The sequence below is a fragment of the Oryzias latipes genome, chromosome 10, assembly GCF_002234675.1.
Source record: "Oryzias latipes chromosome 10, ASM223467v1".
Lineage (NCBI taxonomy): Eukaryota > Metazoa > Chordata > Actinopteri > Beloniformes > Adrianichthyidae > Oryzias > Oryzias latipes.
The window spans coordinates 15,422,738-15,440,467 of NC_019868.2; the positions used below are offsets into that span (position 1 = coordinate 15,422,738).

At 38.9% G+C, this 17,730-nt stretch overlaps 1 protein-coding gene across 2 annotated transcripts; it reads right to left on the minus strand.

Moving 5' to 3' along the window:
* Window positions 1-835: 835 nt before the first annotated feature.
* On the minus strand, window positions 836-6,178 carry etf1 (eukaryotic translation termination factor 1). 2 transcript variants are annotated; one of them, XM_023959183.1, is made up of 12 exons: window positions 6,043-6,174; window positions 5,793-5,855; window positions 5,572-5,682; window positions 4,333-4,508; window positions 4,034-4,173; window positions 3,800-3,938; window positions 3,522-3,712; window positions 2,893-3,022; window positions 2,599-2,772; window positions 2,428-2,492; window positions 2,193-2,340; window positions 836-1,563 (listed from the first exon to the last, which is right to left on the minus strand). In XM_023959183.1, exons 3-12 carry the CDS (start codon window positions 5,655-5,657, stop codon window positions 1,481-1,483), a joined length of 1,332 nt encoding a protein of 443 aa, XP_023814951.1. In that variant the 5' UTR covers window positions 5,658-5,682; window positions 5,793-5,855; window positions 6,043-6,174; the 3' UTR covers window positions 836-1,480. The 2 variants fall into 2 exon arrangements, with proteins under 2 accessions (XP_023814951.1, XP_023814950.1); XM_023959182.1 differs by lacking the exon at window positions 5,793-5,855 and having other exon boundaries at window positions 6,043-6,178.
* Window positions 6,179-17,730: the final 11,552 nt, after the last annotated feature.

Sequence of the window (17,730 nt, forward strand, 5' to 3'; positions counted from 1 at the left end):
ATGCTTTTGAGAGTTTGTCAAGCGGATAAAAAAGTGATAGGAAAAATAGCTATTATTACTCATTGACTGCCAATACGTCTGCTCTCTCTGTAACCCTCCCACCATTAAAGTTTATTTTGGTCTTTAACACCAACATGAATTTTTGTAAATGCTATGACTTAAAAAAAATGTGTTGGGTTCTTTTACAACCATATTTTCAAAATTTTAGTTTTCCTAATATTTAAGTTTTGGTTTTAGAAATACACAATGTTAAAACATGTAAAATATGTCATCAATTGTGACCAATCATTTTATTAACACCGGGTATGAAAAATAATAAAATGTTACGATTTAACACATTTCATAAATGCAGCCACTGAATTAAAATCCAATTTGTTTTAAAAAAAAATACCCCCCCCCCTCCCCAAACATTTTCATTTTGTTCTACTAAATGGCACTTGTGAAGGTTTGGGGTTTTATCACTTATCCCATTTCTCCCCACTTTCCAGGCTGTCAGATTTATTACTTTATTAAAATAACTTATAAATAAGTGCAGTCGATTCTCGTGTACTGTCTACCAATCCAAGGTATACTTCTTCCCAAGGCATGTACAGACAATAGACAGTCTTGCAGTTAGAATACAATGGTATTGATTGTGTATGAAAGATGTCAAATTAATGCCAATATGGAGAAGACTGCCCCCACCCCCCTCATAGGATGTGGTTGAAGGAACATCGCAGCCACAAACAGTTTCACAGAATTATTTCAATTCTTTTGATGGTAAAACACCAAAAAACTGTTGATCAGCTCCGACGCAGCACAAAACATGAGACCACAGCTTGCGAGGAAATCGCAATGGTTTTTAGCAGTTCAAATTTAATACTTTGTCCCCCTTTCTCTACAGAAACCCAGGTAAAAAAAATCCCCCACTCTCATAAAATGCAACAGCAGCAGTTACCAGTAAAAAAATGAAATGCAAAAAAAAAAAAAAAGAACATGACAGGGCAGAAGAGAAAGAGGGTGGGGACATGAGGCAAGAAAGGAAAATATATTTTCTGTACGTCGGGGGCAAGTCCAAAGTTAATCTTCAGACAGAGTTGGAGACAGCGAGGAATCTGGGAACTTGCTGTTGTGTTTAAAATGATGGGAAGGCAGCGGGGAGAAAAAAACAAAAACAAAAAAACAACCAAAATGAGTCGAGTCCAATCCAACTAGGGGAAGGATCCAGCAATCTAAGGCAGGGATTTATTCAGGAAGGGCATTTTTCCTTTCTGGATGAAAGAAAATCTCACTCCTCTCCAACCTGTGTAATGCATTTTTGTTTTGTGTACAGATGTATTTGCAAATTTGTGTATGCAACAGGTAAATTGGAAGGTGTGTCTGTCATTAATATCGTCAACACTGGAACCCCTCTCACTTGCTGCAAGAGAGGTGGCGTTTTTTTCTTCTTTCCTTAATTCTTCAATTCTTTTTTTCCCTCTAAATATCAGTCCAAGACTACCTAGTAGTCATCCAAATCAAAGAACTCATCGTCCTCTCCTTGGTATTCCATGCCCTGGAAGTCCACCCTGTACCGCAAGATACCTAGGGACAAAAGATTTTACACAAATTAACCAATGCATTGAGATCCCCAGAACTTGTGTAAGTTTAGAGCTAAAGATATTTAATAAGAATAAGGTAATCTCATCTGAGTAACATATCTACAACACAAAGATCCACGCATAGGTGGGCCAAGACTTTGTCAGAGTGCACCCAGCAAGAGATTCATCACAGCTGAAAGTACCGTGGAGTGGCATCCGAAAAGAATTGAAGAAGGAAAAGCTACACCGTTGAAACTGAAGTTTTCCAGACATGCAAGACACCTTTTTTTGTTCTTTTTAATTAAAATATATCTGATTTACATTTACAACTCTTGACACACTTTTTCATTGTTCATAATTCACTGGACTTCCTCATAGGGAAATAGCTCTGTAGTAGCTGCAAAACGTACAAATCCAATGGTATTTTCTCACACACAGATACTATGGGGCAAACTGGAACATTTTGTTTAAAATGCTTTCACTGTGACTGATGTCAGGACAGAAGTGAGAAGTTCACACATTCTAGACTGAAGCTGAACTGCAGCAGGGCTGAACATGCATTCGTACATGCTGCCTAGTTCTTGACAAAACATGTAATAACTTTGTCATGAACAGATGTAATGGTTTACTCACCCCCAATGCCTCCAAAGCCCTTGACAAATTGGGACCCTTCCTGGCTCTTGTCGGTCACTATTTCAAGCGTGGCTCCAAATTTCTTGTAGTTGTTTGCGAACCACTCCAGCAGGGGCATGCTCTCGATCAGCTCGTGTTCCTGTCCTGTCTGAAAACACCACAAAGGTTAGAAGGACTGGATTGGAATGCTAATACCCTAGCTTTAACTCTGACTTTTTAACTTTCTAGTACTTACTTCCTTATCTGTGAAGTGAGATTTGTCCTTCTCTTGCTCTGGCGTCAAATACAGAGTTTTTTCATCTGGAAATGAAAAGAATACAACATTTAAAAAAAGGAAAATAAAGTTCAGGGGCAGATTAATGTCTAAACCAACAACAGGATGGACACAAACACACAATTTTTGTACCATTTTCGGCCCCGTTGCTCTCTGCTCCATGCACACGAAGAACATAACGCATGGTATCTAAATTCTCATAAACAATGAGGATCTCCACGGCTCCCATTTCAAGTGCTTTGAGTGTGTCCTCCACTCCGAAGCAGTACTTCCCCGTATCCTGACTGATCTCATCAAAGTACCGCCCTACAGAGAAAAACAGAAAAGAGTAGTTCTGTCATCTCAGCAATAAACGGTTGCATTTTGTTTTAATGATGACATTTATATCAATAACTAATGATTTTTAAATAAAAATAAGTGTCAAACCTATGAGCTTCTTTTCTTGGATGAATTTGACATTTGATAGAACCTCTGCTGAGAGCTCAATGGCCTGGTTGAAACCGTTCTCTCCTCCATAGGAGATGTCAACAAGCTTCAGAACTTTGGCCTGTAATCTCTTTGGAAAAAAGAAAAAAAAAAAAAGACAACATTAAGCACACTTAAATGCCAAAACTTGTTCCAACAAAAGTTGTACATTTTCAAATTATGTCAGTTTTATGGTAGTCAAGTGTATTGCAGCCCATAAAAAATTATTTTTAGCAATATGCTTCAAAGATATACATTCATCACCCTGTCCACTGCAGTTTTAACAGAATAATGGAAAAAGGTGTGGCCAAACAGCAAAACAGAAATTATACTTTCTAAAAAAAATGAGTATTGCTTTTCTGTAAAAAAATATATGTATCTCACCTATGACTGATTTCAAACTATAATTAAAACAAACAAAAAAAGGATTATGAACAATGATACTACTACACGTTTCAAAACATTTCCTTGGAAAGAAGTACAAACTAAATAATTTTTTCATTTTTTATACATTCTCGCTTATTTGTTGTCCTTTTCATACATAAATACTTTGCAAGTAGTGTATTGTTCTTGAATATTGATAAACTTACTGGGTCAAACATGTCCGACTGGCTAAGTTCGGTTTTGAAGTCAGCAGATCCAGCAAGGACCATTCCTGCCACGTTTACTTTGTCATTGGACACAAAGAGCTGGACAGCGGTCTCAGCCACTTTCCTCACGTAGTTATGTCTTTTCTCCATTCGTAGACGAGCAAAACGCAGCGCGGACTGTCCTCCTCTGCCTGAAAGAAAGGAGAGAAGCACAATCCTGTTATTGACTCGCATCGACACTTAAAGAGCGGTTTTCGCCAGAACAGAGTTTTCTTTACCGTGCTTTTTGGGTAGGTCCACAGTGAACTTGTGCAGCACCTCCCGGGTGTTGCCTTGCAGTGTGCCAAACAATGCTCCACTACCATCAATCACAATAAAGCCAAACTTGCTGTCATCCGAAAGAAGGGCCGTCAACGCCTGTTGAGCAGAAACGGATAAAAAATGAATTTAAGCTACAAACAAAAACACAACAACAACCAACAGCTAAGTAAAGATACAAAGGAAACCCTCACCTCGGTGTGGAACTTGTTGTCACAGAGGTAAAGAGAGGTGTTGATTGGCTTAAAAGGTTCAAAGTCTATATTGACTTTTTTCTCCTTGCCTTCTTCTGTCACAATTGTGCCACAGTACACAACTAAACCGTTGGGTGGCACTGGCAACAGAGAGAAAAAGAAACCGCTGGATAAGACAGAGGAACTCAATTTCTTTTGCACAGAATGAAATTGATTTAAAAAAAAAAAAAAAAAAAAGGTGTCAACTTCATTAAATGTGATCATATTTGCAGTGCGTGATTCAACACGTGTAAACCTACCTTTGTTGTAGAGTTTTAGTCTTTGCTGTACAGAAGTGATGGCCCCAAGCACAGAAAGCCGGTTAACTCGACTCTTGATGTTGGACGCTGTGCCAAACTCATCAGCTAACATCTTGGCCACTCTGGAAATCTGGTCCTTAGGTGGGATGATCAGTGAGATCATACTGGTGCCATTACTGTGAAGAGGAAGAGTTTAAATGTTGTATATCTGTAATAAACTATTCCAGATGGGTTTTTTCTGTAAGGTACTCGGCTAAATAGTACATCTTTCCAAGCTTTTTTTTTTTTTTTTAAAGCCACTACTGTCTCTCTGTTACACTCTACATAATCACTGTCCTTGAAATCAAGGACTAAGTTAAAAGGACAACACAACAGGAAACTCTGACACCACCTACTAACACAGGGGCAGGTAGCGAGGTCTGTGTCTGTAGGGCAAATACTAGCTACAATGTGTGACATGGCAGGCATCTGAGAACAGGACAGCCAATTCTGCCCAGCAGGATCAAGCAACGATCAAGTAGCACCAAGCAGTACATTTGATAAATCCAGATCCCCAAAGGACACGGGTGTAAACTAAAGTAGCACTCTGGAGCGGTCGGTTTTGATCACGTCCATCTTAGACATTACTAACTAAGCTGTTCGGTTGCCATGAGGTGACCGGCAACAGTGAACCAAAAAGTGTCATATCAGCTCTATCATGTGAGCGTCATGGGGGAGAAAAAAAACCCCATTTACATTAGGAAAAGGCGGTATACACAGTAACCGAACGCCCGACTGAAACTAGCTGACCGGCCTCGCGTTTTTTGTTAAAGACACCCATGGCGGCCTCTGTCGTGAAATGACGTCTGAGTCGTGTTAGCGGGTACATTAGCAACAAAGCTAGCAACAATGCCCCTAACTTTGAGCCTCGGTGGAGCCAGGGAGGGGAAAATCTCTGCGGTGTCACTCACAGAAACATGACACACACAGAACACGACAAAACTGTACCTCAACACAACATTTATAACAACAAACCATGCTAAATAATGACACTTGGCGCGCCACATTCGGCTAACAAAAATAGCACCAATAGCTACGATAAGCTAAGTTAGCCATGCTAACCACTCCCAAATTCGGCCCCACTTATCAGATCTCCAGCTGTTGAGTGATGGCTCTGTTAATCCACCAAATGGATTTATAAACTCAGCTTGTTTTTCAACTAAGTGTCGCATTAGCAAGTAACACAGATCGGCAAATTACCCGCGGGCAGCTTCTAAACTTTTGATCAGTTTCTTGATTTTCCATATCTCCACGTTCCTGTCCGCCGCGCTGGGGTCGTCCGCCATCTTTCTGCTGTAATCGCTTCAGCACCTGAAAAGATGTAAAAAGAAGTAAAGGGAATTAGACGAAGGAGGAAATGTGTCGATGGACACAGCCGCGGTTAATATGGCGCTTCTTTTTGAACTATCTGGAGTCTGTACCTCTTCAAACCCCTGGCGCCGTGTCCGCTGCTACACCTGACCAGAGCTGGGCAGCTGGACAAGCTGTAAGGGAAGAGCTGTAGTCTGCCTATTTGCACAGAACGTGGATAGCACCAGGCCTGCTGTCTACTAGGCCCCAGCGCACACCCCGTTCTTATCTAATACGACCTACTTTCTTAACATTACATTAAAATCCAACATAGATTTCCTGACGCGATTTTTGTCGGGAAAATCGGAACCGTTACTTTACCTGCCACGGACAACACCGCTCCACTCCGTTCTCTATCGGCTGCTTTATGTCGAGTCGATAGTCAAGAGGAATGACGTTGCTTTCCCGACCGGTTTCTCTCCCTCACACGCTGCGCGTGGTGCTACAGTCTGGAGATCACATGTGGGAGGTGATTAGAATCGTGGCGTTCACTTCCTAGAAACTGCATAGAAACCAATCATATGCCTCGGATGATCTGTCACTCAAAATTAGATCAAACCGATTGGATGAAATCCAAGGCCGTCACTTGAGCTGGGTGGTCGTTTGTAACTGTGCATCATGGGATTTGAAGTTTTGGAAAAATGCTAGCAACAACAGCTAGGGCAGTTACAGGGGTTTGGTGTGAAAGGATGGAGAATAATAATTATTTTCACCATTGTTTGGTTTGCTTTCGAACATTGCACTATTAAAAAGTTCCCACTCTGATGAAAATTATGTTTTTGTTATTTTTAACATGTCCTTGTGGCATTTTTCTCATGATGGAGGACATATATACAAAAATACATTTCTGAGTATTTCTTCAAATTACGAATGAAGGGCAGAAAAAAATGCTGTTGAAAAAAGCTTGTAGCAATGACCTAGAAACTACAACTGGCAGACCACAAGTTCCCTGCTCCTCTTTATTCTGATGCATCCTTTTGCACACAACTAGATCCATGTACATCTTAGTTTTATGCATCTGAGCTGGCATGTGGCTCAAACTGTATGGCTGGATAGATCATGTAAGCTTGAGATGCACAAAAAAATAGGTGATGGGAAGAAAAAAAAAAACACTGGGAACACTTTTACAGCAGATTAAAAGATGATTAGAGAGGGACATTAAAGCCTATAGCACACCAGTTGGGCCAAACCATTCCAACAGCACTACAAAGTTAAACTTTGTGCACATCATGCTTAAAAATTTTCCGAGAAACTCGATATTTAAGTATGTGAATAGTCCTTAGGAAAGATACTTCAAGTTAGCCAGAGAAAATTTGCTTATCTGCTGTAAACAAATCTCCCCGTGCATGGATGGGTTAACCCTTTAAAGCCCTTCTCCAATCACCTTTTGATCTATTCGAAAAGATTCAACATTTAATCACAGCTTTTATCTGTCGCTCAACATCAGTCCGAATAATCTTTCCTGCTGGGCTTGCACTGTCTTGTTCGCCAAGGTTTTGTTATAAGTAATAATTTCCTTCCTTTCCCTGTCTTTTAACACATCAGAAAACGTGCCACGTTTTTATTTGCCTCCTTCACTTTTATCTCTATTGGAATTAGATATATTTTTAGTATTTTTTTTTAAATCTTCCATGGTTTTTTGTAAACCATAAGACACATTGAATCTAGATACTGCTCTTTTTTCTTATTACTGTAATTCTGTTGTCATTCTTGGTTGATCAGTCCCAAATCGGAGGCAAACAAAAAATGCAACCTTTCTGCATAAGTAAGCACATAAGACGTTTGTTATTTATTGTGTTGGTTTTATCCTAGTAAATTAGCTCTTGGTTTTCTAACAATATTGTAATGTACCAAATTGCTGTACTGACTGTAAAACTCTTTGGGTCTGAAGGTGGGATGGAAAGGGCTACAGGTACATTTAACAAAAGGCAATATTATGAAAAAGTTAAACATACATTGAAAAAGTCATTTTAAAAAGGGAACCTCGAATACAGAACAAATATGCATGGATTGAAATATTTTAAGTTTTATTACTCTTTTAATGATCATGGTTTACCAGTAATAAGAAAATTAAAATATTGCAGGAAAATTCAACGTTTTAGACTGATGGTGTTGTGTTCTAATGAGCTAATTCCTTTAGTACACCTAAAATATGTGAGGTCTTTAAATAGTCTAAGTCTCAGTTGTCACCTTTCACATGGAGGGGAAATCTGAAAAGCTCATTGCTAAACAAGCTGATTGTTCACTGAGTTCTATATCGAAAAATATTGAGCAGCAAGTTTAGTGAAAAGAAAAGTGTGATGTAGGTGCACCAGCAACAGGGATGATTGCAGCTTCAAGACAATTGTCATGAGACATTCATTAAAGAATTTAGGGGGGGCATCAAAATAAGTGGGTGTATCAAGCATACACAGACATTGTAATCATCACATCAAGCCACTCCTGCACCAAAGACAAGGTCAGAAGTGCCTTAGACTCTTGTCAGATGATTAATTTAAGTGAATATTAAAATCCCACAGTTTGAAGGCAGAGAGGAGCAAAGCCTGAGGTTTGCAGCCAGTGATGTGTTGAGGTGCAGTGCCATTCACTGATGTTGGTTCACTTTTTTTAAGTTCAGTCAACAGCCATCTACTAGGATCCTGGAGCATTTCCTTCTACCCTCTGCTGACAAACCCTATGTAGAGGTAAAGGTACCAAAAGCTGGTTCAATGACCACAGAGTTACTGTGCTAGATTGGCCAGTGAACTCACTTGACTTGAACCTAACAGAAATTCTATGGGTTGTTAACCCTTATATTATGTTAAGGGTCAATTTGACCCATTTCAGTTTTTGGTTTGACCAAATAACTGGTTATCCTTTCTTTTTCTTCATGAAAGTTGGTGACTTTTCCTCATCTAGGGTCATGAACTTGTGTGTAAAATCTGGATACTGTGATGTGCCGTGGAATGTCTGTGCACAGTTTGTTTACAAAGATTATGTTGCGGGTCATTTTGACCCAGACACTTTGATGTGGGCAAGTAGCTGTCCAGATCCGAAATAAACATGTCTCTTTGATGTACTTTATTTTGACTGCTAAATTATTTATATTTTGACCGTCTCTGAATTTGACGTTCAGACTCAGAGACCCAGGTGTGTGTAGGGGAGGAGCTTTCTCTCCCTTGTCCTTGTCACTGTTCTCATGTCATCTCTTTGAGAAACACAGCAAAAATGAGCTCCAGAAGATTTACAGCTGAAGAAGCTTTATCACTGTTTTTTGATAGTGATGCAGAGGAAGAAATTTCAGAGATAGAGGATCTTTCAGATGCAGAGGACAATGTTATTGATGATCCAGATTTTCAATTTTCCAACGATGAGGAGGATTCAGAGGACATGCTGGACATGACTAACTTGGAGGGGAGGCATGTATTTCAAGAGAAATGGAAGTCACTGGATCAGACTGACTTGAATGCTTATGTTGGAATTCTGATATTAGCTGGAGTGTACAGGTCAAAGGGAGAAGCAACTTCAAGTCTATGGAATGAAGAGAATGGAAGACCAATCTTTCGAGCAAAAATGTCTCTGGAGACATTTCACATGATATCTCTTGTGATCCGATTTGACAACCGCGACACCAGAGTTGGTCGACGTGAAAGTGACAAACTAGCTGCAACCAGAGATGTATGGGATAAATGGGTCGAAATTCTACCTTTGTTGTACAATCCTGGTCCCCATGTTACTGTAGATGAGCGCCTTGTTCCATTCAGAGGGCGCTGTCCTTTCCGACAGTACATGCCCAACAAGCCTGCCAAGTATGGCATGAAAATATGGGCAGCCTGTGATGCAAAATCTAGCTATGCATGGAAAATGCAAGTGTACACTGGAAAACTACCTGGAGGAGCACCTGAGAAGAACCAGGGGATGCGTGTGCTGCTTGAAATGAGTGAAGGGCTGCAAGGTCATGACATCACATGTGATAACTTCTTTACATCCTACCGCCTTGGGGAAGAACTTCAGAAGGGGAAGCTGACTATGTTGGGAACAGTCAAAAGAAATAAGCCAGAACTTCCCAGTGAAATTCTCAAGATACAGGGGAGACCTATGCATTCCTCAATATTTGCTTTCACTGAAAAAGCAACAGTTGTTACATACTGCCCGAAGAGAAACAAGAATGTTCTTGTAATGAGTACAATGGACACAGATGCATCTCTGAGCACAAGAGATGACATGAAGCCACAAATGATCCTGGACTACAACTCCACCAAAGGAGGAGTTGACAATCTTGACAAAGTCGCAGCAACATACAGGTGCCAGCGCAAGACTGTTCGTTGGCCCATGGCAATTTTCTTCAATATTGTGGACGTGTCTGCCTACAATGCCTATGTCCTGTGGTTTGAAATCAACCAGGAATGGAATGCCGGCAAATTGTACTTAAATTGTAATTAAAAAAACTGTTTGTGAAGAAGGAAAAAAATATTAAATATAGTGTTGGAATAAAAAAAAATATTGTTTGTCTCTTTCCTAAATGTAGAAATATTCTAAAATAAAGTTGATATCGGTTTAACCTGTTTTTTAAATTGTTTTGAGTGGATTTACACAGTACGGGTCAAAATGACCCGCAACATAATCAAGGTAATTTTTTTTCAACATAATACGAGGGTTAAGAGAAAGATGGAGCAGATACCGTCAAAGCAATCAGGACTTCTAAACCACTATGCAGTGCCCCTTTCAGAAACTAGTGTGGAAGGATCCAAATGCAGGAGAGCAAGGGAACTTAGAGCTTTTAATAAAAAAACTCAAAGTACAACAAAAGCATAACAAAACCATACAACAAAAGGAGAACCAAAAAAGCTGACAATGCACATAACCTGAGAAACAGTGAAATGAAAACCAGACACTTATATACACTGAGGATCATTACCGGTACTTAAATGAGGACAGCTGTATGAAATTAGTACATAAAACCAGATGAGATGGTAACAAGCTTGAAAAAAAAAACACCAAAAAAACATATAAGAACCACAAAAACAACCACAAAAAAAAGCTAAAACAAACAGCACAATCCTCACAGGCACTGACTGATTTTTTTTGAGACACATTTTCCAGTCTAGTATCTACATGCCACAATCATTAAAATGTCAAGAAATAAAGGATAGAAATATTAAAATTTATGGGAAATGACTCCAAATCAAATCTTTTGAGATCTGTAGAAGCATAAATCAAACACAGGTTGGTGAAAGTAGACTGGCTATGAATGGGTTAGTCGATTGACTCTAACCCCAGCTGGAGGGGATGATGCAATGAGGTTCAGGTGTGCCAGCAGAACATTTTGTCTGTGTTCTGCCGCCTTACATGCAACCAAACAAATTCACTCTTTAGAGAAAACACCAGGGAGGGAAACACACCAGGGAACACAAGAAAAATGTGATTTCCTGGATTTTCCGCTTGACTTCTGTCAAATTCACAATCTCTGAACAGGTGTGTGTCTAACCCAAAACCTCTGGGGCTCCAATATCTCGTTTCAGGTCCAAAAGCCGCTCTGCATACATAGTACAGCAGATGTCCAAAATCTGGCAGACAGGGTTTTTGGGGGGGCTCAATCCAAGCACCAAGTAAGTCAAGCCTGATTTGCAAAACATGGATGAATTCTTACAGTTATTAATGGTTGTTTCTAAATATTGTGATTATGAATAGAAAAATGTTAATTGTGCAAACTCATTTTGTGCTAACTCATTTTACTTACTGTTTTAAAAAAAAAATCATTGAAGAGGGTAATAGTTGTGGGAAGGAAGGATCTACGTTTGCGTGTTAAAGCAGATCTTATGTATGAAGCCTCTAACTAAAGATATTACATTATTCAAGTTAAAGAACAAGACGCTCAAGGTTTTCCATAATGGTTTTATCTTGGGAAGTACCTTCTTTGGACAACTAGCTCAAGAAGCAACTGCAGATTTGATTATATTTTTCCCCTATATAACATCTTTTTGTAAAAGTTGTGTGACTTAAACTTCCTCAAGACGTACAGTCAACTTTGTACCTTCTTAAAAACAGCATCACCATTGCAACGTTTCCAAGATGGTAATGAATTTAACACATCTCTGAACTTCCTAAAGACATATTCTTTGTCTTGTTCAATAGTATCTGTTGATGCTAATATAAACCATTTTTTTTACTATGATCTAAATAGAGACAATCCACACCTTTACATGAATCAGTGAGAAATTGTCTGGGCATTGACAGATTGTACCACTAGATGGCAGCATTGTAAAGCTAAAAAGTGAACAGTATTTTCTACATTGTTTCAGTTGTTAAACATTTTATACATGAGTTTTGGAAAACCTGTTATATTTTTAGTCAACCAAACCCTCAGAAATCAACACTGAAGGCATTACTAGACAATATAGTGTATTCAAACAGTTTATATTCAGTTAACTTTACTGTCTGAAAAAACACTTAAGGATGATCAAAATTATCTTTAACGTGGGTATTAAGCATTGTGGGGATGTATCACAATGTTTGACAAACTCTTGGCACTCTCAGGATGGTGAAGTCATGCAGAAAATATGATAAAGCAGTTTTTGCAACTGACTGCCTCTAAAATTTGCCAGCACTTTCATCAGAGCCGATTCATCTCCATCTGTCGATCATTAGAGCTGTAATGATCTGTTGCCTGGAAATGGATGGCTCTTGGCATGCTTTGAATAGGAGCTCCGCTGACTAGGATGCTGTTTTTCATTTCACTCTGTTGTCATGCACGAGCTTGAACATGACCATGAGCATGACCGTGGGCAGTGAAGGCTGACACATTGTCGATTTTCTTTGTTTCAGTTTAACAAATCAAAGATTTTTCAAGCCATGTGTTTACTAATGCAAACAATTTTGTCAGGGTTTCCTATTGTTATTTTGAGAATATACATTCCATAATTATATATTTATTTCTAAGGTGTTGTTCAGGGTTTCAGAAGAGCTTCAACAGTTAAAAAAAAAAAAAAAAAAAAAAAAAAAGGTCCAACCCCACTTTGGGTTGGAGTATGAATTAACAAATATGAACAGGCAGCCCACAAACTTTGAGGATTGGTATGTCAACCTTTCAAAACGTCTGTGCATATCTGCTTTTATCTATTTACACATTCCAATCACCTTCAGAGTCTCTTGCAACCGATTCCCACTAAAGACTTTTTGTTTTAACTTAGTTCATCTAGAAATGAATTGTTTTGTCTTATTTAATGGCAGTCTCAAATGGTTGGTCTATTTAAGATCTTAATACACACTGAATACAGTACAGCATTTGCGTTACCCTTGTGCTATCCTAGGCACTTTACCATTGGGAGTTGGGTCATCTAGACCCACTACACAGTGCTCTGAACCTTTTGTCTTCAATGATTTGTGATCTTCACTGGTGTCCATAGATTAAATTAAATCTTTCCACCTTCATCCACCTAGGAATAACACGTCAATGTGAGGTGGGGTCATCTAAGATAGCACAAGGGTTAAATAAATATGGCAAGAAATTAAGGCCAATAATCACAAAGATCTACATCACAAAAAAGCAGATCTGGCCTTTAAAAAAAGACATCTATTTATGCAGAATTTTCAACATTATGATTAATCCCCAAAAACCTTGTTTTTTATGGACAAAATGCTGTTTCTCCTAAATCCTGTTAATTTTTTTTCCCTCAAAAGCTTGCCAAAACAATCTAGCCGGAGGAAAGTGAACGTTTTTAGCTGTACAGTGTTCCTCCGTTTATCGCAGGGGTTACTTTCTAAAAAATAACCCGCGATAGATGAAATCTGCAAAATAGGAAAAGAGATGTTTTAAGGCTGTAAAAGTCCTCACTACACACTTTCACACTTTATGCTCAAACCTTTACAGAATGATTTCAATATTATAGAAAGAAAACAAAGATATGCTCGTGATTAAAGATTCATGTAATCTGGCATGCTGACCTCATTCTGTGCGGGAGACACGGCACGGATAAGATTCATTGAGAAGGTCTACAGCCAATCAGAACTCAGGTCAACAAACGTGTGAACTTTCACTGAAAAACTCTGTGATGAGCTTGTTAATTTTATTGTACTTTTCTGTAAATATCACTTGTTTCAGATTTAAGATGAACTGTGATGGTGTATGTATTCTGAACAAAATTCTCTCTCCTCTACCTACTGTCACTGGCTTCAAGATTAGAGAAGAGTTAAAAAAAAGTTTTGTATTTGTCTCCATAGTTCTCCAAAAACTCCTTAAAAATGTATTGGTTGGGTCTTGGTTTCTGCTGTGCACCAACGTACTTATTACCCTTGTAGCTGCATGGATTCTTAATTTTTCAACTGTGCCTCTGCAGTTTAACGTTTTGGCAGTTCCTTCCCTTCTGTGAGAATGTTGATTATCTGTCTCGTCTTGGCTTTGACAAATTTTCAACCAATCAACACTCACCATGGGAGTCTCTGAGAGTAGAACCTTGTTAGTTTTTTGGAGTGCAGGACGTTAACACACAACTCCCTCACCCTGCATGTGAAGGCAGACAAATAACTTTATGCGATTGTAAACAAGCTGGAATGTGCAGAGCGGGAGCCAAAACAAACCCAGATCAGTTTTCTCCCCAATCTTTGGCCATCTGCTTCAGTTGAGTTGAAGGGAAATGGATGAATGAAATTGGAAGCAGTGATTTTCAGCGGTACATAGAACCACAGTCTTTGTTGTTGTAATAAATGGAGTGGGTAAATCGGCAGTAGCAGAAAAGATTAAGCCAATTGGACCTTAAATAACAGGAAAACAACATGAAAGTCTTCATAAGTAATGTGTTAAACACCTCAAATGTGCATAACCTATTGTTACTCATCCTTTCTCTAAAAGGTTTAAAGTATGGGTGTTCTTTGCTGAGTCACTAATATGAGACTTGCGCTTATGTGTTTGGCTCATTCTCTGTCCTCAACTTCAACAGCTTGCTTATGGCTTAAACCAATCTTCTTAGGTTGGGCTGTATGGCGCTAAGATGGAGCTAATGTTGTTGTCTGCCAGCCACCTGCTGTATGTCTCTGTGTGCTTTCACTTCTGAGGCTAGTGTGTTTTGTGCAAGTATTTATCAAGAGTAAATCTCAAGGGTTTACCATTCTGTTCACATCCTTGGATCTCTTACTGCTCACTAAAGGAGAAGCAGAAGATTTACAGCTCTGCATCCTAATATTAAGTGTATTAATAAGGAATGGAGAGCTGGGGTTGTCATAAATATAAATTAGTTCTTTTGAGGCTTAGGGAGAGTTATGCTTCATGTCCACTCAGTGTAGGCTATTAGAAGTTTATCAGAGCAGTGGATTAAGACCAATAACCTCAATTTAGAGGCCAGGACATGCAGTCAATCTTAATGATGCATTTGAAAGGGGTTAAACCCAAAGGTAATATGGTGCAGCTGGCCAGCATTCACAACTGACTGACCTGGGGCACAGTCCAATTGTCTTTCACACCTCAGGGAGCATGCACTTTAATATGCTTTTGCAGTTTAAGTCAGACTTTTAGACCCGTTCTGTCATATTATCCATCATTGGGAAGTAGACCAATGAATATTTACAGGAAGCTTGTTAGGCAAACAATACTCAACCAAGCAACCTGTCACTGCTTTGTTGTATTCGGCACATAAAGCTGATAAAAGCCCGGACAACAGGATTCTCCCTTCAAGGAGAAATTACCAGATGATCATATCAATCGTACTGCTTTCCTAGGACTGACGTGTAATTTTAGTAGTCTACATTATAACAGACACATACTAGCAGATCATATCTTATCAAGTTAACATATCTGAATCATCAAACTGTTAACTTAAAAAAAATAGGCATTTTCCTTCTGGTGTAATCAAGCTTTTCCAGTAAAAAAAGAATCAGAAATTTGATCACTGGAGAACAAAAGTATCTTCTTCAAAATTTCAGAATTACTGCCAACAAAAATAATTTTATTCAGAGTTGTGTTGGGGAGCTACAAAAGTCAAAGGGTGGTTGACCTCTGAACGGCAGGTCGCAGGTTTCACAGGTTTAATTCCCACCATGCTCACCCATGTGTCAAAGTGTCCTTGGGCAAGGCACTGAGCCGCACATTGCTGCTGGTGGTTATATGGGACTGTGATTGCAAAGTGCAAAGGGCCTTGTATGAATGTAAAAAAAAGCGCTAAACAAGTATACGCCATTTACCATAGCAGTCCTAAACCCACTTGCCTCCAGTTGTACATTTGTTTCTAAAGGCTAAATGCATGGTGCAGAAGTAAAATAAATCCCTACAGAGATCCAATTTTTACAATGATCTCACACAACCATTTGTTTGCTATTTTGGTACTGGCGATGTGTCAACATGGGAGCTTATTTGTGTATGCAGCTATACATTGGAAATATCATTTGCACTATATTCAAAACTTCATATAAAATGTGTAAGTATTAAAGCTTTAAAGGCCAGCTTTGGGTCCTATTGATCACTTTTCCAGGTTTGATTCCCGGCCTCGATGAAGCAGATTCCTGTTTTTCTGGCCTCTGACACATCAACACTGACTGACCATTTGATATTTTACACGTTACGCGTCTTGATTGGTGCAACTGAGGTTTTATTCACCTGTGAGCTCATACGTAGTAGTTGATATTGTTTTTTTTTCATTTTTTTTTTTTTCAACAAAATAAAGTTCATTGGAACTATTGCTCCAATAAAATCTGACGTATGCATCACAGAGAGGCTTCCAACAGACATCACAGCTCTTGCCATGATTACTGTAATTAATCAGAACCCTAATGGTCATCTGGGATCATTTTTTAAATGTAGTTTATGCTCTTTATGTGAGCATACAAGCATGTCTGATGCGCCATACCCATTTATTTATTTACTGTGTGCACTTCATCTTCTTCAGGGTCACATGGGTTCACCAGAGCCCACCGCAACTGTCACTGTGTGAACGACAGGGTTGTCTTTGGACAGGTTGCCAGTCCATCACATAGGGCACACACAGACACACAACTTCCAAAGTGTAGCAATAGATACTATTATTGTCAGGTTTGGATCTAACTGAAAGCAAGGTCAGACTTGGTTGTCACTTTCCAAGTAAATGAAGTTTCCATACCATTAAGTTTAGTACATACAGTAATCCATGCAATCACTCACACTGCACCGCCATGACATGCCCGCAGATAGACTGATAGGGAAAGGATAACGAAGAAGGAGATGAAACAGGGAAAAAAGATGGTGGAAAATTGATTTCCTTTGAGCTGCATTAATCAAACTGACTACAAAAGCGGCATTATCAGTTCAATGGATTTAATACAGAACATTAAAAGAAGGCAAAGGCGTGCCCGGTGATGCAAAGTTACTTTTATCATGATGGGAATCGCTAAAAGTCATATGGGTTATGGAGATACTTCATAGCATCTGATTATGTTTCAGAACATAAAATACATAAACAACATTCATTTTAATTTAAAATAAATAGTGGTTTATGACTTCTACTTGCCTTTTGTTAAAGGTTTCCAAAACAACATGCAAATAGAATTTCAAGATTTAAAAGAATTTAAACAGAACTAATTCAGTGTTGCAATGAGAGGCAATCCAAGCAGAGGATAGGTTGCCATTTTACTTCTAAAGGTTTGAAAACATAGTTAACAAAGCAAATTTTAAATTCAAATCGTTTTCATTTCAGAAGAACAGACACATTTGTGTAAAATCAATTCAACTGTTTCATCCTGTTCAGGGTCACAGAGGTCATCTGGAGCTTTCTAATAGCCGTACACACTTTCTTCAGCGAAGATGAGATAAATTTCAAATCTAGATGGTGAGACAAGACTAATAATTAAGTGAAAGGATAAAATCTAGAAAAGAGAAGACAGGACAATTAAAAATCCTCCAACCTGCTTTTCTGTCCCACAATCAAACTTGTCCTTGACTTCCTTTCAGCTGGAAGTCATTTTCTTAGTTTTGCACCCACCACCTCTTCGTCATCCGCCTTTCAATACAATTTTCTGGTGATGTCAGCAGAGTTCTTGATCTCAAATAATTTTACCAAGTCAGATACA